General features: G+C 47.0%; 3 protein-coding genes across 3 annotated transcripts; 2 read left to right on the top strand and 1 right to left on the bottom strand.

Annotated features, from left to right (window-relative positions):
* The first annotated feature begins 88 nt into the window (after positions 1 to 88).
* LOC121594404 (uncharacterized protein YER152C-like) lies at positions 89 to 7,435 on the top strand. The gene is made up of 6 exons (XM_041917607.1): positions 89 to 472; positions 5,615 to 5,733; positions 5,863 to 6,017; positions 6,144 to 6,293; positions 6,456 to 6,720; positions 6,823 to 7,435. The coding sequence occupies exons 1-6, from the start codon at positions 296 to 298 to the stop codon at positions 7,250 to 7,252; spliced, it is 1,296 nt and encodes a 431-aa protein (XP_041773541.1). The 5' UTR covers positions 89 to 295; the 3' UTR covers positions 7,253 to 7,435.
* Positions 695 to 2,665, bottom strand: LOC121594402 (cactin-like). Its single transcript, XM_041917605.1, has 2 exons — positions 2,497 to 2,665; positions 695 to 2,419 (listed from the first exon to the last, which is right to left on the bottom strand). The coding sequence occupies exon 2, from the start codon at positions 2,413 to 2,415 to the stop codon at positions 772 to 774; it is 1,644 nt and encodes a 547-aa protein (XP_041773539.1). The 5' UTR covers positions 2,416 to 2,419; positions 2,497 to 2,665; the 3' UTR covers positions 695 to 771.
* A 5,504-nt stretch (positions 7,436 to 12,939) lies between the features above and the next one.
* LOC121594406 lies at positions 12,940 to 20,263 on the top strand. The gene is made up of 3 exons (XM_041917609.1): positions 12,940 to 14,212; positions 18,878 to 19,152; positions 19,625 to 20,263. The coding sequence occupies exons 2-3, from the start codon at positions 18,880 to 18,882 to the stop codon at positions 19,931 to 19,933; spliced, it is 582 nt and encodes a 193-aa protein (XP_041773543.1). The 5' UTR covers positions 12,940 to 14,212; positions 18,878 to 18,879; the 3' UTR covers positions 19,934 to 20,263.
* The last annotated feature ends 15 nt before the right edge of the window (positions 20,264 to 20,278 follow it).

Below are 20,278 nucleotides of genomic sequence, written 5' to 3'. Positions count from 1 at the left end.
AAATCGTCCGGCAAGAAATGCCAAACAACGATGGACCCCTCGGTCGCTGTTGCGCTCTTATCGCTTCACGCAGCAACCATCCGTCAAAAGTGCGCACCACTGTGTGTGTGTAAACAAAGCGCAGCGGGCAGTTCGTGTCGTGCGTGCACGGTGCTCAAAACAATCCAAGCAGTCGTGCTTTGTACCTACGGAAAAGGATTCTCCTAGCAAACGTGTACCGGAAGCAGGAAGTGGTCACTCTATCGCAACTAGAATTAGCGTGTTGACGGTGTTATTGTGCCAGTTTGGAGCGGAAATGGAAGGTTTTACTGCTACCGTGCAGCGGCGGGAAGTGCCAATGAACCATCTTTTCGATGGCGGTGCGCTGAACGTGTACGATCAACAGGTGGCCAACCTGTCGGCCGGTGCACCGGGGCCGGATTTGCTTGGCAAGAGTGCGCAATTCTTTCAGCAAGCTACAGAAGAGCGGATCGTAAGTAAGAGGCGATGTAGAATACCGCAATCACATGCTTACTGTACGGGATGATTGTGCGTGAATTTGCGATAAGAGATTAGCGGGCGGGGAGAACAAGTACGGGGACGATTTATTTCGCTTCTAAATCATTTTAATAATCTCAAATCACTGCCAGTGCTTGAATAAGTTTTTTGAAATATTTTAAACCAGTCATTTCTGTCTATTTTACCATACAAATCTGTACTTTATTAGTCAATTGCTTCCGTGCGCACTTAAATAATACAACATAAAATCCCCCCTTCTACCACGCGTCCTACTTAACGGCGGTACCGGTAGCGCTTGAAGTGGAACCATAGCTGGAAAATGTTGTTCTGGAACTGGCACCGGAACCCCCGCTTGTAGCTAAACTCCCACTCGCGGTTCACAATCTTAAACGCAATGTCCTCGTACGGTGGCCCAGCATGGAAGCGCAGCGTCGCAAAGTCGCCATTATCCGAGCACGGGGTCAGGAAGTACTGTGGCGTCGTGTTCTTGTTGATCAGATCCGGATAGAAGATGTTAAACTTGTAGCCCTGCACAATCTTCGGCGGCGGATTGTCCATATCGTAATGCGTCTGGTTGTACTTGTTCCACTCGAAGCCGGTGTGGACACGATTGAAGTAGCGTGGTTTGCGTGGCCGATACTTGTCCGACCACAGGTACACTTGCGAATCGACACGCGTTTCGACGGAAAATTCGGCCTCATCGTTGTCCATGCCGCGGCGTGCCTCCTTGCGCAGCAGCATCTCCTCACGCGAGTACAGCTCCTCGTCCTGGTTGATGCCGAGCACCTTCTGTCGCAGCAGATCCAGTATCTCTTCGTCCTTGTCTTCGGTGATGATTTCGATACCGGGCTCCAGGTCACCAGGTTGCAGGTACTTCGGCTCGTACCCACCCTTTTTGTACTGCTCGAAGCACTCGTTCAGCAGGTCCGATTCGTAGGTGTCTTGCGTGGGTTTGCTCGGTCCGGCCGCTTCAGTTTCGGACTGGACTGCCGCACTGTCCCTCGAGGAGGAGTCGTCCGCTTGTCCCAGCCCGGACGGACCCGCCTCATCATCTTCCGACTGTACCTCCTTCTTTACCTGCTGCTCTTGCTCCTGCTTCAGTAGTTCGAGCTTGCTGCGCAGGTTCTCTTGGTGCCGGTCGCGCAGTCTCGCCCGTGCCATGTGTGCCTTCAGCTGGGACAGCAAACTCTCCCAGTAGCCAATGTCGAGCCCGTCCTGCTGGCTGCCAATTTTGTCCTCAATCTTCTTCTTGAGGTCTTCCAGCTGTTGGGCCGTTTTGCCTCGAAAAATCTGCGTCACATCCTTCGCCACGCTCTGGTGGATGCCTTCGCGACGCCCGGCTGCAATGCGCTGCTTTTCCGCCTCCACCTTGCGCAGCTTGTGAATTTCATCGTCCACGATGATGGTTAGATCGGTCCAAAAGTCCAGATTTTTCCCTTTCTCTAGCTCGTTGTACACCTTGATGTCGACCAGCAGGTCCTCCAGATCGTCCAGCCCCAGCCCGTTCAGGTACGTGTACGGTTCGTGCATCTGCATCTCGATCGATTCCTCCAGGTTTTGCTCCGAGATGTACTGGGCGAGCAGATCGATCGGCTTGGCCCGCCCGTCCTGTATGCGGATCTTGCTGCGCAGCTTCGCCTGCTCCAGATGGAACGTTTCCTCCTGCCGCTGCCACTCGTCAAACTGGGCCGCCTCCTTCGAGCGCTGCATCAGATACATATCATCTTCCCGCTGCTGCTGCTGGTGCTCCCGCTCCAGCCGGCGCTTTTTTATCTTTTCCAGCTCGATTACATTCTCGAGCTGCGTTTTCCTATTCAGTGCCTCGAGCTCGCGCCGTGAGATGTCCTTCAGGCCCTGCTTCTCGAGCTTCTTCTTCCACACGAACGGGGCGGACTTTTCACTCTGTTCACCCCACATTGTGCTGGAGGAAAAGGTAAGGAAGGTGTTGTTACTTGAAATCTATGGAAACTTTTTGGTTTTTTACTAATTTTCACGTACTTTTTCACGACACGGGTGCTGTGGCTTGTTGAACTGTAAACAAACTGTGTTGATTCGCTTGAGAGCTGTCATGTCCAGTGTGGCCAGATTATTTTGGCAGATTTCGGTAGGAGCACCAACATTTTATCCGGAGCGTTTCTACATACACCGAGGCTGCAGGTGAAAGATGACTGTGAGAGCGTTTCTACATACACCGAGAATGCAGCTGAGAAAATAACTGACAGCATGCTTTGACAGCGACTGACAGCATTTTCGGTGAGAGAATTCTCCTCGGCATGCAAAGAACGATGGAGCTGAGAAAAAAATGAATTGGCAGTTTATAGCGATCGATCAATTTTAGTTTGCATTTTTGCCGTCTAATAATCGTAGAAATATTATTAAAAAGTAAAGGAAACTTTTTTGACTTCATTTTAGCGATTAAAATGGATTTTTTCAACATCATTTTAAAAGTCCCATCTCGGCGCTTTTCAGAGCTTCTACACACACCAGCGTGAGAAACCGGTTGTCAATTCTCTCACAGCCATCTCTCAGCTGCAGTCTCGGTGTATGTAGAAACGCTCTGAGAGAATTGACAACCGGTTTCTCACGCCGGTGTGTGCAGAAGCTCCGAAAAGCGTCGAGATAAGACTTTTAAAATGATGTTAAAAATCCATTTTAACTGGTAAAGTGGAGTAAAAAAAGTTTCTTTTACTTTTTAATAATATTTCTACGATTTTTAGACTGCAAAAATGCAAACTACAATTGATCGTTCGCCATAAACTACCAATTCATTTTTTTCTCAGTTTCATCGTTCTTTGCATGCCGAGGAGAATTCTCTCACCGAAAATGCTGTCAGTTATTTTCTCAGCTGCTTTTTCGGTGTATGTAGAAAAGATCTCATACTTAAAGGCCGGGCTACATTTATCGTACTCGCAAGAGTAATTTCGATTTTCACTAGCGCATCTGGCGGCGGCTGACCGAAGCATTTTGCCAAACAATTTGGAGCCGCTCCAGAAAATATGTTATTTTCCATGTTTTTTTTATTTTAACTGGACTGGAAATGCGTTGTAATTGATAGATAAACATATTTTGCAAGTATTTCAGCCGATTTCGCATCAAAAAAACGATGAAAAAACTACTTAATTTTGAGATCCGGCACGACCATTCCTTCGATGACCAAAAAAAGCTTCCACCAGCCGCCGCCAGAAGCGCTAGTGAAAATCAAAATTACACTATGGAGTACGATCAATGTAGCCTGGCCTTAAAGTGAGGAACTTTTAACCTTTAAATTGGCAACCGGATACCTGGGTATTTTGGGTGGTTTTTTTCAGCTTCGAACTGCAATAACTTTTGATTCATTGCTTTTATTGACCTGAAATTTTCCGTAGCTTTCCAACATTTAATTTATGATTTTTTGGTGCATAAATGGTAATTTTAAACAGCCTGTAAGTATTTTATTTTGATTTTTTTTTAACTTTGCCATGTAAGTTGGCAACCAGCATACCTGGGTATTTCATACATTTTGTATGGAGAATGACGTTTTTCTTCTTCCTCTTTTCGTATTGTGCTTATTTTCGAGTCAAATTCAAGCGATTCCAAATTTCAATTTGACCGTTATTTTTATCAAAAAAATAAAGAAACTTATTGAATAAATGAAATAGAAGAGAATTTATGGTCGGCATTACTTGCTTACAGCATTAAAATGTAGAAAGCATTGTTTACCTATGAAAATCGTTAATTTTTTGCATCAAAACGTGTGGAATATCCGGGTATACCGGTTGCCAACTTACGTGTGTAAATCTGGTTGCCAACTCTACGGTTAAGAGCGCCTGTGTATATCCATTTGTTTCATTCAACAGACCTCCCATTGTTCTCAAATATCGTGTAAAATTGTAAAAATTTAGGATAGATTTAGGAAAAGCATAGAGATCAATGATTTGGGAAATGGTTTTATGACTTTTCGGTCAGTATAATGAAAAAATCTGTGATTTTCGGTTGTTGTAGGGTGGTCATCTGTGTATCGGTAGGCAAATCAAAATTTGGTAGGAATACAGATAAATCGGCATTTCTGGTCACTCTGGTCATGCCATGAATGCTGTCCAAAGGCTGTCAAATAGAGTATTTCGCAAACTGACATGTAGGGGTCGTTGCCGTCGTAGCATTTCACGTTTGAAATGAGCGTTAATGAAAACTATTTCAAAATCGGATATAAAATACAAAGAATAATCCTTTATAGAGATTTTTTACATTCATCCTGCACTTATTGTATTACACAACTAGTGATGGGCGTTTCGGAGCGCACCAACGGCTCCGGAGCCGGCTCCGGACTAACGGCTCCGGACTAACGGCTCCGGAGCCGGCTCCGATTTTTTCCCGGAGCCGGCTCCGCACCAACGGCTCCGGAGCCGGCTCCGCTCCGACGGCTCTGGAGCCGGCTCCGCACCAACGGCTCCGGAGCCGACTCCGCACCAACGACTCCGGAGCTGGCTGCGGTTCCGACGGTTCCGGAGCCGGCTCCGCACCAACGGCTCCGAAGCCGGCTCCGCACCAACGGTTCCGTAGCCGGCTCCGGACTAACAGCTCTGCACTCACGGCTCTGTTCCAACGGCTGCGGAGCGTAATAAAAAAACGAATATATATTCTCGCACGTGTGGAAGCTAACACACGATGTGATTGCAGTATTGACATGCATGACGTTGTGTAGCATTCGTTTGTCTCGTCTTTCTTAACAATATTCAAAACTAATCGATGGTTTTTTTTAATAAATTCTTTTAAACATGACCTATTCCGCTATTTACGGATTTCCTCGATTGAAACTTCATTGAAAAAGTTCTTTTGGTCCATTGTGTTAAAGCCGTCGGAGCGGAGCCGGCTTCGGAGCCGTTGGTGCGTCTTCGGAGCCGTTGGTGCGGAGCCGGCTCCGGAGCCGTCGGAGCCGGAGCTGGCTCCGGAGCCGTGGGTGCGGAGCCGGCTCCGGAGCCGTTGGTGCGGAGCCGGCTCCGAAATTGTCTGGAGCCGGTCGGAGCCGGCTCCGGCTTCGGAGCCGTTTTGCCCATCACTATACACAACAGCTCTAACCGTTATTTTGGTCTGTACTACATACTAAATCACGTATTTGCTTTATTTTAATTCATTCCAGAAATACGAGCTGAAAAATTCATCCTTCCTCTTCCAATACGGTCCATCGATTGGGACGACGGAATTTCGCAAATCGCTCGCCTCCTTCCTCGCCGACGGCTATCGGAGCGAGGTAAACATGTAAGTGATACCGGTTTGATGCTACTGCCCAATTCGGCTATCAGTGTGCCCGGGTTCGGGTCGGTTGTACTATCAGGCAGTTGATTCATCGCTCTACCACCACCCACTTCTTTCCACACACTCAATCAGGTCCGATCTGGTTCAAACCAGTGGTGCGACGAACGGGCTGCACCTGATACTCTCCACCCTGGTCGATCTGGCAGGCGTAATATTCGTTGACGAGTACACGTACATGATAGCGCTCGAAACCATCGCCCAGTTTAATACCATGAAAATAGTACCAGGTAGGCGTTGAATCTTATCGCACAGCAAGCAAGGGAAGCAAGCGGAAGTGCAGCCATCCCCTCCCCTCCCCCATCCCCTCACTCATTGTTAAATGTGAGTTTTCTATTTGTCCTTCGGGAGATTAGTGCCCCTCGACGAGGACGGCCCTAACCTCGCCACTCTGCAGGCGCTGATCGATCAGCACCGGTTCGAGCCGACGAAAGGGAAACTATTTTGGGGCGTTTATTACACGATGCCGACGTTCCACAACCCGACCGGTATCGTCTTCTCCGAGGGTAAGTGTGGCAAGGCGCCAATGCGTGTGTGTGTGTATGTGCACGATGAGAATTGCTGATAATGAAAACCCGCCCCAAATAATGCCGCTGGGTATTATTCCCCATTTTACTTGTTGGAATTGCATGGATTTTGTTCTTCTTTTTGGTTCACTTGATGCACAGAAAAGTGTCAACAGCTGATAAAACTCGCTCGCGCAACCGACATCTTGATTGCGTGTGACGACGTGTACAATTTATTGCACTACGCTGATCCGGACGCGCCGCCGCCAAAGCGCCTGTTCGCGCGCGACATTGCCGACCTGGGCCGGGTGGAGGGATGGCGCGGCAACGTGATCTCGAACGGATCCTTCTCCAAGATCCTGTCGCCCGGCATACGGCTCGGCTGGATGGAGTGTCCTCCGCGCTGTGTCGAAGCATTCCGCAACAGGTAGGACGGGGGCGTGGGGGGGTTCGTCGCCTACAAAAAGGGCTTTGGGTTCTGAGGAGAATGATTTAATGCATGCAAATTTCTGTTTTTTCCCACCCTCAGTGGAGTGCTCATAAGTGGAGGTGCAGCCAACAACTACACCGGCGGCGTAGTGGCCACCCTCATCCAGATGGGCTTGGCACGGCGACAGCTGGACCACTACCGCACCAACTACGCCGCACGGCTGGGCGCGATGGCGGAAACGCTACAGGCGCACCTTCCCGCCGGCTGCAGCTTCCGCAAACCGAACGGCGGGTACTTCGTGTGGATCCGCTTCCCATCGCACATCGACTGTGCCGAGTTTAATCGGTACTGTTTGGAGAAGTATCGCGTTTCCGCCATTCCCGGCGTACGGTTTTCCTTTGCGAAGGAGGCGCGCCACTTTCTGCGCCTCACGTTTGCGTTCCACGAGCCGGATTATCTGCGTCGCAGCGTGCGGACACTGTGTGAGGCGGCCGGGGAGTATCTCGAGATAGCTGCCAGCACAGCGTAGCTTCCCCTAGCCCACCGATCGACTTCTTGATCGACGCAAATCTGTTATCTGTGCGATACTTTACGACAGTACAGAGCAAAAGCAGCTACGATATAAAGCATCACAGGCAAATACTATTTATAGATCTGTAAAAAATAAATAAATAAATGAAACGACCCCCCATGTATATCGGTGGCAGAAAGATTGCACGTTATTTACACTTTATTACCCGCCCTGTGTTTGAAGTTGCTGATTGAATGCAAACGGCCCAGTCGCGAGTGCGCCGGCCAGTACGCCTCGAATTTGCGCTCGCTCGCTCCGTCCAACTGTCACGTGTTTGGCTCGCACGCATTGCGCCCGGAGCGGGGAACAAGTGGCCCAAAGTGGCTGGCAAACATTGTTCGTAGGACCGCGTAGGACTGTGTGCAGCGTTGTGCATTGAATGCAATCATCTCTTTGGCGAAGATGCATGCGCGCTCTTGGTACGCGAAGATGATGACGCGATGGGTGTCGGTCCCCGCGGCTTGTTTACGTTGTACGTGGGAAATGGAAATTTTTCCACCAACCAGGCGGTTCGCCAGGAAATGGATGGTTTAATTAAGCGAGTGTAGGTGGCCTATACCGAGGCGCCAATGTTTTGGAATTGTATCGCACTAAATTAAGACAGATAGGTGGAAGGATTAAAGGTCTGTATGTGTTGAAAGCGTGACGCCATTAAATCATGCCAATGAGAATTTCAACTGTTTTGATCGTTGAATTAGAATAATTATAACAAAACATCAATAAACCGGAATCAGTTTCCTGAATCGATTCCGGAATCGGCTCCGGAATCGGAATCGACTCCGGAATAGGCTCCAGAATTGATTCCGGAATCGGCTCCAGAATTGATTCCAGAATCGGCTCCGGAATAGGAATCGGTTCCGGAATCGACTCCGGAATCGGTTCCGGAATCGAAATCGGCTCAGGAATCGGAATCGGTTCCGGAATCGAAGTCGGCTCTCGAATCGGAGATGGCTCATAAATTAGAATCGGCTACCAAACGGAGTCAGTTTCGGCATCGCCATAAAAAAAGGCGCTTGGGTCCAATCATACTACGTATTGATGACCGCAAAAATCCAAATTTACTAGTAAAAGATCCATTCTCATGGAGATTCCCGGACTGATTTCACTCCGGAGCCAACTCCGGAATCGGCTCCGGAATCGGCTCCAGAATTGGCTCCGGAATTGGCTCCGGAATCGGCTCCGGAATCAGCTCCGCAATCGACTCCGGAATCGGCTCCGGAATCGGAATCGATTCCGGCATCGGAATCGGCTCCGGAATTGATTCCGAACACGGAATCGGAATCGGGTAGGTCCGATTCCGAGCTCCCACCACTGCAACAAACACAACAAACAAAGCGCGTTATTACACTAGCAGGAAGAATTTTCATGTCAAATTGCTCGCTGGCATCAGTCTTGACTAGTTTGGGGTAAATCTAATTCAGATTCATGAATCTGAATGAATCTTTCAAATGATTCAATAAATCTGAATCTCGGTTGGTGAGATTCTTGAATCTCAAGGGATTCATAAATCTCGAAAGATTCATCGAGCGTGAGCTATTAATTATTCTTCTTCTTGGCTTAACAACCTACGTGGTCATGGCAGCCTATACGAGCTTTCGAGACTTTTTGGCAAGTACCACGCAGCTGGATAGTTTGTTTTGCTACGGGCAGACGGTCCATCTGAGACTTGAACCCACAACGGGCATGTTGTTAGATGGGATCGCACAAACTCAATATTTTGAAAGTCATACATCTCTAAAGATTAATGTAAATCTGTAGATATATGAATTATAATGGACTCATGAATCTTTCGAGATTCATAAATGCTTGAGGATTTATGTATCTTTTGGGATTCATGAATCTTTGGAGATAAATGAATCTTTTGGGATTCGTAAATCTTTGGAGATTCGATCCGAGATTCGACTCACTCATCACTGAAGATGGAGATGAATGAATCTCAACGAAAGATTCATGAAACCCAACACTAGTCTTGACAGAAGAATTGCATAACTCACCAACCCAGCAGTACCAAGCAGTCAGATAGTCAATCTTTGCTAGAGAAGGACCGTTTGGATCGAAATAACTTGCTGGTTATTAAAATAGTTGCAGTGGTTCCGCTCCTTTTAAGAATCCTGGATAGATTCAATCCTATCCTTTTTTATGAACTTTTCCCAATTAGGCATTCTCATTATATTCTAATGTGATAGCATAATTTAAAAAGATTACCTTATTTACTTATATATTTTAAACTTTAAATTCTTACCTGTAAAACACATAAAACCCTGCTGCATTCATCGAGGTGTCTAGATGCAAACCTGAACATGCCACTTCCACTAATGGCCATGCTATTATTAGGTTGAAATTCAATCATGAAGGACAAAATCTGGGACAAACTCATTGCAAAGGAGGAACAAAGAGCAATGTTGTCTGCATAAATATAGATTTTTATGCGATTTTTGTTTCCTCAAATGCACAACTTTACGACAAGGCCGTTACCTCGACTCGAATTCTAAATAAAACATAGAGGCCACCGTCTCACCCTGGAGAAGGGACGAACGGACACCCCGAACATACTAAATTAGAAATATTAAGTCCTTTTTTCAAAATAAATTACCTCATCAGCGACAGTCCAGGTGAGGTGTTCTAATTCTAATAAAACAACAATTTATCTGTCTAAATCGGGCCATTAAGGCGTAATTTCAACTTTAACAGTTCTTTCATCTGCTGTCTATAAATTAGACCATAAACGATTGATCGTTTTTAAAACCGACCTGCACTGAATGAAATCATTAAAACAAGAACGCGTTGATACATCCCCCACACCATGATCCTTTGTTGATCAATTTACTCTGTATGTGTGTGTTTTTTTTATTTCAACCATCAAAACCCAAAAAAAATAGACCCCAACTGCCGAAAATGTGTCAATTTTCATTGTGCTTGTTAGGATGTTAATAACCTTGTCTATGGGAGGGTGCGAGGACAGCTTTGGGGGAGGGGTGTGAATATCCTACACCCTTCCCTCCACCAGCCCCCTGCTCGCGAAATGTGACACATCGGGTTAATTGTGGTCGCCACACGCCGGCCACAGCCAAATTGAAACCAATCAGCACCAGCAAAACGTACTATCGATGCTGCAGCTCACTACTACGCGTTCGTATTAGTGATGTGCTGTATGTAGCGCACCCACGACTTCGATCCAACATTTGTTAGTCCGATTCCGACTCCGGCAAAATGGAACCACTAGGTCCGCCCGGAGTCAGAGTCGTCCGGAGTCGCCGGGAGTCGTTCGGAGTCGTTAAGAGTATTCCGGAGTCGGAGTCGTCCGGAGTCGCCCGGAGTCGGAGTCGTCCAGAGTCTAGTGATGGGTAAATACAATTTTTTTCCGGAGTCGGATCGATCCGACTCCGGCACCCCTCGGAGTCGGACTCGGAGTTGCTCCGGACTGTTTAGCGGGGGGGGGGGGGGGGGGAGTGCATACGGGAAAACCCTCGGACTCATCAACTCCGAGTCCGGATCACTCCGGATTACTCCGGATAACTCCGGGTTACTCCGGATTACTCCGGATCACTCCGGATTACTCCGGATTACTCCGGATCACTCCGGATCACTCCGGATCCGGAATGACTGTCCAATATCGTTTAGACAATTCTTGATGAGGTCATTGACTTTCAAGTCGTACATCGAATATGTACGAAAACTGATCCGGACTGATCCGGACTGATCCGGACTGATCCGGACTGATCCGGAGTGATCCGGAGTGATCCAGAGTGATCCGGAGTGATCCGGAGCGATCCGGAGTGATCCGGAGTAATCCGGAGTGATCCGGAGTATTCCGGAGTAATCCGGACTGATCCGGAGTCGAATCCAGTTATGATCCGGAGCCGGAGTCATATTTTGCGCACCGGAGTCGGAGTTGATCCATGACTCCGCTCCGGATTACCCATCACTACCAGAGTCGTCCGGAGTCGTTCGGAATCGGAGGTGGTCGGAGGCAAAAGGAGCCGTGTCGTTTAATGTGTTTGTGATCAGACTTTCGTTCAGATGTGCTTTCGTTTTGTTTTTTGTCTTTCACTTTACGCGTGCACTTCCTATACAAGCCGACCTCAGCCGACTTCAGATGACTCCGTCTGCAGCCAATTCTGGATGACTCCAGACGACTCCGCACGATTCCAAACGACTCCGGACGACTCCGGACGATTCCGAACGACCCTTCTGGGTGACTCCGGACGACTCCGACTCCGAGCGACTTCGGACGACTCCGGGCCATTTCGGACGATTCCGAACGACTCCGTATATTGCAGCGCGGGCCTACCTCCGGAGTCGATTCCGAATTTATCGGAGTCGACTCCGGTTTTTTGCCAACTTTACCCATCACTAGTTTGTATCTCTGTGTGTTTGTGTGCGAGCGATCGTAAGCATACGTCACAGCAAAACAAAACAACACCAAAAAGATCGATTTGAAAGGTTTACCGTACCCGAATTTGTCCAAATATTTAAACCTTCTCCCTTCCTTTGGCAGCGTCAAGTGTGGCAGTCGGCGGCAGTCAACGATCCAGCCTTCGGCCAAGTGTGTTTGCTTTCCACTCCGGCCGACCGGCAACACAGACACGCGCAAACCTGCTATTGCTTTACCTCTCACACGGCCTCCCCGCACCATTGGGGGGGGGGAACGACAATTTCGCAATCTTCCGTCTCCACACCATCATAAATCCATCCCAAAAGGATCCCAAAAAAGGGAAACGGGGGGAGGACACGTTATCTTATCGCGCGTTGCTGATTTTCGCGCACCCACTCACACCCTCCCACACAGTGGCCCCCCTCCCTCCTCTGCTTTTGATAAGCAAAAAGCGAACAATTTCTCGATCACGGACGCAAAACCCAACAGCCGGAAGCCGTGTAAATCACGAGAATTCACTAGAAAACCCTTCGTTCCTTTGCTGAGCGATTTTCTTTTGCTGTTACCCCTTTTTGTACCAGTCTCCCTCCACCTCGCCCTTCGATATTCCGGTTCCGGTCGAATCTTTGTTTTTGTGAAGAATCGCGCACACAAAAGCCCTCGGCTCTCGCGGGGTGTCGCGTAAATCCTACACGCGGCGCGCCGTATCGCAGCCGGGTGGCGTGGTCTTTTGCGGATGGGGTTGTAAAAATGAAAACACACGCACACAGCGGCGGACGGAGGGGCGAAGATTTCGTCGTTCGCGAGGCAAACAAAGCGATCGATGGTTAAGTGCACACACACACAGATACAGCCGTACGGGCTGTTCAACCCCCAAACAACCCCCAAACAACCGTGAGCACTATGGGGCGCAGGCGAACAAAGAATTGACCGAAAGTGAGTGCGTTTTGGGGGTTGTTTTTCTTCCCGGGGTTTTTCCTCCGTAGCACGTGGTTCCGAATGCACAGTGGCTATTTTTAGATTTTAAATATTTTCCTTTACATACACACCACGTGTTCTTGGTGCTTCTTTTTGCGTACTTTTTAGTGCGCAAAAAGGTAAACAAACTGTAAAGCGGGGGAAAACAATATTCCCTAAATTTCCGTCCATCTGCCCCATTGTTCAGCGCTAACACTAACACACCAACACCGAACCTATTGGTGTGTCGGCGTATCGCAATCCATGGGGGTTTTTGCGTGATTCAACACGCAACCTTCCGATGCGTACGCGCGATCGGTGTTCATTCGCTTGAAATACTCGCGGCGAAGCGGATCGTGCTCTTGAGCGAGTGTCTCTAATTCCCCCACCCCCACCAGAAAGTGAAGATAAGCCAAGGGATTTTGGTTGGGTAGATGTGAAAAATAAATCAGCCAGTTTTAATCGTGTGACCCAAGTGACAAAACGCTCAAGTTCGGTGGAGGCGCGCCGGTGTGTACATACGCCAAAGTCAAAGGTTACTTACCAGCGGTAGAAATAAAAACGGTGAAGGTGAAAGCAGAAAAAGGAGGGCAGACGAAACGTTATTTCGGGGCGTGTGTGTGTCTGTGTGTCTGTGTGTAAGTGTGTGCTGGAGTGTGTTGGCGAGCGTTAGGAAATGATCGTCAGCCGGCCGTCGTCGAACGCGCGACGGAAAGGTGATCGCGGTGAACGCAACCGACGGTGAGCGAATAACGTCGCTCGCGGTGGTGTTTGATTGTGTGCCCCTTCACAAGTGAGGTGAGGTAGAAGAGCAGTAGAAGCCTGGGGAAGATGTGAGATATATCCCACGTCTGGAAGTAAACGCAGGACACGCTCATCCACGCAGGGAAAGGCAAAGGATCGCTTCGTATTCAGCGCGAAGCCCCATCGTCCATTTTGTTCGCAAAGCACAAAAGCAAGTCTGTACTCGCGCGCGCTCGTGTGTGTGTGTGTTCCAACAATATCAACCCTACTTCCACCCCTACTCAGCGGGGTTGCCGGCAGCACCCCTCGAACTGACCGTTGAAGGAAATCAAAGATCAGCGGTAGCGGCGGCGCCGGCGTGTTTGGTGTTGTTGCGCAGTTTTTTTAGCACACTTGCGAGCCGACGACGGACACGGCGCACAAAACACGGCAAAACATTAGCGAACGATCGACCCAACTGACAGCCGGTAATACGAGAAGAACGGAACGCCCTTTCGGTACGGTAAGGAGGCCAAACATAAGGAGCTTTTTTTTCGGCTTTGGAAATCGACCATCCAAAACACGGCTGACGTCACACACGGCAGTGTTCAGAAGAGAACTTTGTATCACAGAACCAAACAGAAGACAAGTACTTCTCTTCCACGTCCCCAAAAGGCCACGATCGGTTATTTTTTTGTGTGCTGCTAGCGTTTGTTGGTGCGGTTCGTTGCGTGTGCCATACAATTGAAGGGTTGTGGCAGCAGCAGCAGCAGCAACAGCAAAAAAGGCCAAACGTTTCAGCCAACAATCAAGCATCTTCTGCGTGCTCTTCTGTGGATAAAAAAGAAGCAAAAACGAACCAGGTAAGTCGGTGCGAAGGCTTGAAAAGGGTAATAGATTAAGCAACACACACGGTCTGTGACTTCTGCGTGATGGCATCTAATTGCTGTGCAGCAAACCAAATCTTGTGGCTTTTGTCAATGAAGCATTTACATTTAGAGGCTCGATAATTTGTGGTTTGAGTGCGCTTAATGCATATGAAGACGGGGGGTACATAAACAGCACCATCATTTGTCATTGGACGGTAACACAAAGGACAGGACGGACACCAAATGGAGAAACCCATTAATAGTGGTGTGTCCCTTGAACTTGTCTTGCAGAGGTCATCCTTTAAAATTGGTTGCTATCACACGCTGATGGAACAATTGTTTGCTACAAATCTTCATCTCAACCCTTGTGCGAAGGGGAAGGCGGCTCTTGTTTCTAAGGCGCGCAACCTGTGGCTCGGTATCTTTGGTACGAAGATAAGCATGCGTGGCATTTAATGTTGCGCCCGGTACCGCAACACATTGATTATGAGCGAAAACAGGGTAAAAAAACACAAATAGCAGGTATCGCACACGAAGGGATCACCAGGTCTCTTATCGTCTCGGTTCAGTGCCGTTTGGTACGCTGGTGATACTCACTCTTCAGCAAAACGACCACGATTATGGGGGCTTAGCCCGTTATAGCTGCTGCTGCTGCTAGGCTGTTTGTGAATCGCATTTTGATCGATCGGAACAGATAATAATTGGGCTTCATTTTCACTTTCATGCTGGTTTCGTTAGCAAAGAGCGTTAGCGATTAATTTGAGATTCCCCATCAAGTGAGGTGTTGATGATGGGAGGATTATTAGCACTGCGCGCAACGGAAATCCCTGCTCCAAGATGGTTTAATTGGTTCCATTTACTTTCAATGGTGATCCAATGGCCAAGAAACACACACCAACAGAAGAACACATTGAATTTGGTAAAGAAACATGGAAACTATATAATGTGTGTTTTTTTCTTTCCTTTCGGTTTGATAAGTTCTTATCACCTGTGTTAACACACCTGACCTGAATGTACTGCCGTCTGGGTGCCTGGTGCTTGTACAGCAGCATGTTGAGAAATCATTTGGGATTTTACTGCAATTTTCCTCATTGTAATAGAATGTTATGTGCTAATAACTATGTTCCGATGGTTTAATGACTCAATAGGATTTCCTAGAAACTTGAGGTCTCCAATATATGTTGATACTTCACTATGAACTCTTGATAAAAACCAAAGAAGACTCTGAACAACATGAAGTTTGCCACTGGTCAAATGTTTAAAAACGTATTCCTCATCACAAGTATTTCAAACCAATGTCCAAAATTGTCCAAACTTGTACAGGTATTCCCCGATATACGCCATACTCGATATACGCGATTTTGCTATACGCTGTGTTTTAACCTTCATTTCTATAACCACCTACCCGGGTATGTTTAGCTTATTCTTTTTATAATAACTTTTTATTGGATTATCGAATCGATCCAAAAAAATTAGAATGCCTAGAGAAACATGTTTTAAAAAAGTGGTAAAAATTCAGAATTTTTTAATTTTTTTAAATGTGCTTTAAAAAATAAAATCAATTTTTACCCCTTACTTCTATAACCACCTACCCGGGAAGGTAATACATACAATAAAGGATTTTGGTTTCGATTAGTCGCTAATTTTGTAATGATAGGTATAGCAATGCATGTAGTTATATTTATAAAATCTTTTTCAAAAGTTTTCTAGCTCTTAATATTCTTCTAAAGCCACATAGATTGAAATGATTGCCCCGACAGTCGGGAAGACATGGCGGTGTATTAGTGTCAGTTCATCTAATTGCTATGCAATCAATTTATGTAACTAAAAGCCATACTTCATAAATTTATAACATAAAAAGAAGTATTGTTATTATAGCTGCATAGACTAAGTTAAATACGACATTTTTTTACCAATAAAAATACGAATTCCCTTCTAAAATGTATTACCTACCCAGGTAGGTGGTCATAAAGATGAGGGTGTATTTTTGGTCATAGAAACGAAGGTTAAATTTGACAGTACTTTGAGCAAATTGTACTAATTTGACACATCGGATGTCAAATGCAAAATAAATTCCCTGTTGTTCGAATTTTAAAAACTATTTTAAAAGGTACAAATTAAAATCTTCAGTTGAAATCAGATTGAATAACTAATGTAGCGGCTTAAACCTACCACTTAAAGCAAAATTATACGAAAATTAGCTATAATTTGACTGAAAACCTCGAAATTCGACTTACGCTATAATTCGAGATAAGCTATTGCCTCCGGTCCGCAGTAATAGCGTATATCGGGGAATACCTCTAATTGATGAACAAATGTTCTCGCCGAGGGCGGTCCCGTGATACAGTCATCAACTCGAACGACTCAATAACATGCCCGTCATGGGTTCAATCCTAGAATGGATCATCCCCCCGTAGCAAGGATTTGACTATCCGGCTACGTGGTAATTGAATTAAGTCTCGAAAGCCTGTATAGAGGCCGGCATGTCCGCGTAGGACTTGTTACGCCAAATAGAAGAAGAAGAAGATTTTCTCGATATCAGTTTTTTTGAGAACATTTAGTTTTGTTTGTTTGTTTATTTTTTGTTCATATAATAGTAACGAAAATAATGACAAAATGAAGACAAATTTTCCTTTTCTGAAATGCCGCTTTGCAACATTTGAAACAATATTTGTACAAACAAGTTCCTACAAAGATCTGAATGAATCTACTTCAATATAGTTCACTCTTTGCTCTAGTCAGACTTCAATTTTAACAGCATTAATCAACACTCGCGAGATGTTTTTCAACGGTGACAGCTGTCGAAAATCATCTCGTGAGCATTGAAAGAATGCTGTTTAGATTGGGAACTGACTCGGAAGACAGTGTAACATTGTAGATTTTTCGTACATATTAAAAAAAAGGATTTTTTCACGGCGCTAAGAAAATGCAAATGTATGTACTTTTACGACAGTTTACCTTTTACCTATATGTCATTTATTTATGACAGTTGACGAACGATCGGTGAAGCGCCCACACATCGTTAACATTTCATACAATGCTAATCATAATTAGGAAGAAACAAAAAAACGTCGTCGCAAAAACCTTATACAATCAGTATTGTGTTTTGTGTGACAATTTTATTCCCCGGACACATTTCGCGTCGCTTATATGGGCAAATAAAAAGCCCTACATTTAGCCTAATGTTCTTACTTACCTCCACCCGCTTGACAAATGATGATGAGCGCTCGGGATGCTTTAAAAAGTGGCACTTTATACCCAGCCAACGGACGGTACACGGAGAAGCTTAGGCGGCACAAGCTACAACCAGAGTCCAGAGTTAACTCATTTCGCTCTGCCCCATTCTGTAGTAACCGATTTAACAGCTTCCATCGTTACCGGACAACGTGACACTGGTAAATGAGCGTTAATCGATGTTTACTAAGAGTGATTCCATTGCATGGGTGATGAGATTTTGCTTCCTCGTATATCGTAGTACGCGAATGGAGCGTGGCGTGTGGGTTAATTGCTACGATCGTTAGGGTAGGGGTACACACATGATCGCTTCAAGTGAGCGTGCACTACAGCCCTCTGTGCGCCCCATTCCGACTGTTCCGAACTTACTAAAGGGAAAATATTAATAAATTGGACAAAGTTGGACCATGGTCAAATTGTCCCGTACCAGGTAAAACAAAAAAAAACTGGGGACTCCAATATCCCTTACCGATCTAACAATAATTGCCCATTTTCATTGCGCACCATTATTAGCGTAACGAATTGTCCATCAGCAAGGCCACCGGATCCAGCGCGGCCGTGCGGACCTCGCGCTGCAGGGTTCAAGGGTCCAGCAAATGCTTGCCCATTGCTTCCTTCTTCTTCTACCTCCTCCTCATCCTCAGTCTTCTCGCGTGCAAATGTCGCATGCTGATTAGCAGTCCCGAGGAGACTAAATGAAGACGAGCAGTTCGCATCGTTTCGGTGATTCTCTCTCCCCCCCTCAAAACACCATCGATAGCAATTCAGATGTCTTACCAAAAAACGTGAAAAAGACATCACACACACACACACGCACAAACATACAGGCAACTTTACACATAAATGTATGCTTTACGGGTCAATCACGACCGCGCGGGTTGCGAAGGTTTCTCCTAGCAGCGCCGTAGGAGCGCCTTTGCACCTCAGACTTGTTTGGAGGAACGTGTACCATTCAAACCCCCCCCCCCCACCACATTGACCCAACGCCTCGTGGAGGGAATTGATGGAAATTTATTGGATTGTTTTTGCTTGCAACCGGTGTGGTGTCTCGTGTCTGGCTGGACTCTTGTGGACGCACTGCTGGTTGCCCACGTTTTACGGTCGTCGATCGTCGCGTTGGTAATTGACGCCATTTGCATAATTTACTACCAGCTTAGAATTTCGGCCGTGCACACACACACATGCATTTGGAGAACAAAAACCGGGGGGGAATAAAAGAATAATGTGTGAAAAGCGTTTTCGTCCAGCAGATTGCATTGTTCACGCAATCAATCATTTTAAAGGTTGCTCCGCTTCTTCTCCGCGGAAGACGCAATTTAGTGCATATTACACCCACACACACACACACACACACATACTAGCAGCTCAGTCAATCAAGATCATCCAAATCACTCAAATTTTCGTCGTTCTTTCGCTTCTTTGCAGACATGCTGAACCTCGAGACGGGCGAGATCGAGTACGGCACGGTCGGCGGGTACGATCGTGAGCGTATCTATCTGGACAAGGAGACGGGCGAGGTGAGCAGCGACCCGACCGAGCAGGCCGGGTCGCGGCGGCGGCGCTCCAAGTTCCACATACCGAAGCAGTACCTCCGCAATCAGTGCGGCATCATCGGCCGGCGGCCAGCGGCACCGGCCGCCCCGAGCGTCAGCTGCGCGCTGATGGCGTGCAAGCAAAAGATGATACCGATGATGAAGGAGGTACCTGTCAAATGACATCCATACACTCTAGGTACTCTAGGCTATTACTCTAGGCTACGCTCTGCTACTACTACTGCTACCGAACGCGATGGACCAATGCACGCCTGAAGGGGCGCGTGCGCCCGCGGACGAGGTACAGAAGACGAACGTTTCGTGTGTTATCCTATTTAACCTTTGTTTTTTTTCCTCTGTAGTACTAGCCTTAGTAAGCTTAGCGATAAGAGCTACCGTGTAGTGTACGGCAATGAATGTTTGTATGTGTGTATGTGTGTGGAGGGGGATGGATGTCTGTATGTGTGATTGCGTGCGTCTGGTTAAGATTTTAATTCGAAGGGCTCAGATAGTATTAGTAGCATCGTTTAACTGCACCCAAAAACAACAGCTAACACTCAAATCTACTACTATCTCTTCTCTCTCTCTCTCTCTCTCTCTCTCTCTCTCTCTCTCTCTCTCTCTCTTTCTGTACCCACAGGAGATTACGGTCGGCTATAACAGTACCGCACATCTGCTCTTCCTGCTGCCGCTGCTGTTCGTGACGCCGAAGCTGTTCGCGCTCGTCATCTCGTTCGTCGAGGTGATGCTGCACATGTGGGCCCACCGGAAGAACAGCACAAACGGCAACCCGGACGTCTACTACCGCAGCCCGATGCACGTAGTGACGCGCCAGTTCTGCGAGGTGTGCCGCCACGAGCGGCTGATGGGCCGGGTCGGGAAGCTGCAGGACGTGCGGATGAAGCAGATGCAGAACTACTTCCGGAAGGTTACGCGAAACATTGCTTAGCGAAAAAGAAGAAAAACAAAAACATCCCGGAGGCGCTTGCTGTCTACTGCCCTTCCTACCGCTACGTACTACAACTACTGGTGTGCCCTGACACTCTGTGTTTTAAGCTTACGCTCGCTCCCTCAGCCGTGGAGGTCTGGGGATGATGACCGATAATGCTGCTGCGTGCTGCCAATGTGTGCGTGCGTTTTTGTGGCTGGCCCCTTCCCAGATTATATTGTTTTGTTATTTTTCTTTCTTTCTTTCTTCTGTTCTACTTTCACAAAACACTGCGCTGTAAAGTGATAGCGTGTACAGATTTACACATATTAATAAAGCAATCGAAACGCGCATTTTGGCATTTTG

Source organism: Anopheles merus, chromosome 2L (assembly GCF_017562075.2).
Source record: "Anopheles merus strain MAF chromosome 2L, AmerM5.1, whole genome shotgun sequence".
Lineage (NCBI taxonomy): Eukaryota > Metazoa > Arthropoda > Insecta > Diptera > Culicidae > Anopheles > Anopheles merus.
This window is presented reverse-complemented; position numbering and strand designations above follow the sequence as displayed.

Coding starts and splice junctions, on each gene's coding strand:
- LOC121594404 (XM_041917607.1), top strand. CDS start 296: ATGGAAGGTTTTACTGCTACCGTGCAGCGGCGGGAAGTGCCAATGAAC. Junction 473..5,614: donor AAGCTACAGAAGAGCGGATC/GTAAGTAAGAGG, acceptor AATTCATTCCAG/AAATACGAGCTGAAAAATTC. Junction 6,294..6,455: donor CGGTATCGTCTTCTCCGAGG/GTAAGTGTGGCA, acceptor CTTGATGCACAG/AAAAGTGTCAACAGCTGATA.
- LOC121594402 (XM_041917605.1), bottom strand. CDS start 2,415: ATGTGGGGTGAACAGAGTGAAAAGTCCGCCCCGTTCGTGTGGAAGAAG.
- LOC121594406 (XM_041917609.1), top strand. CDS start 18,880: ATGCTGAACCTCGAGACGGGCGAGATCGAGTACGGCACGGTCGGCGGG. Junction 19,153..19,624: donor TGATACCGATGATGAAGGAG/GTACCTGTCAAA, acceptor CTGTACCCACAG/GAGATTACGGTCGGCTATAA.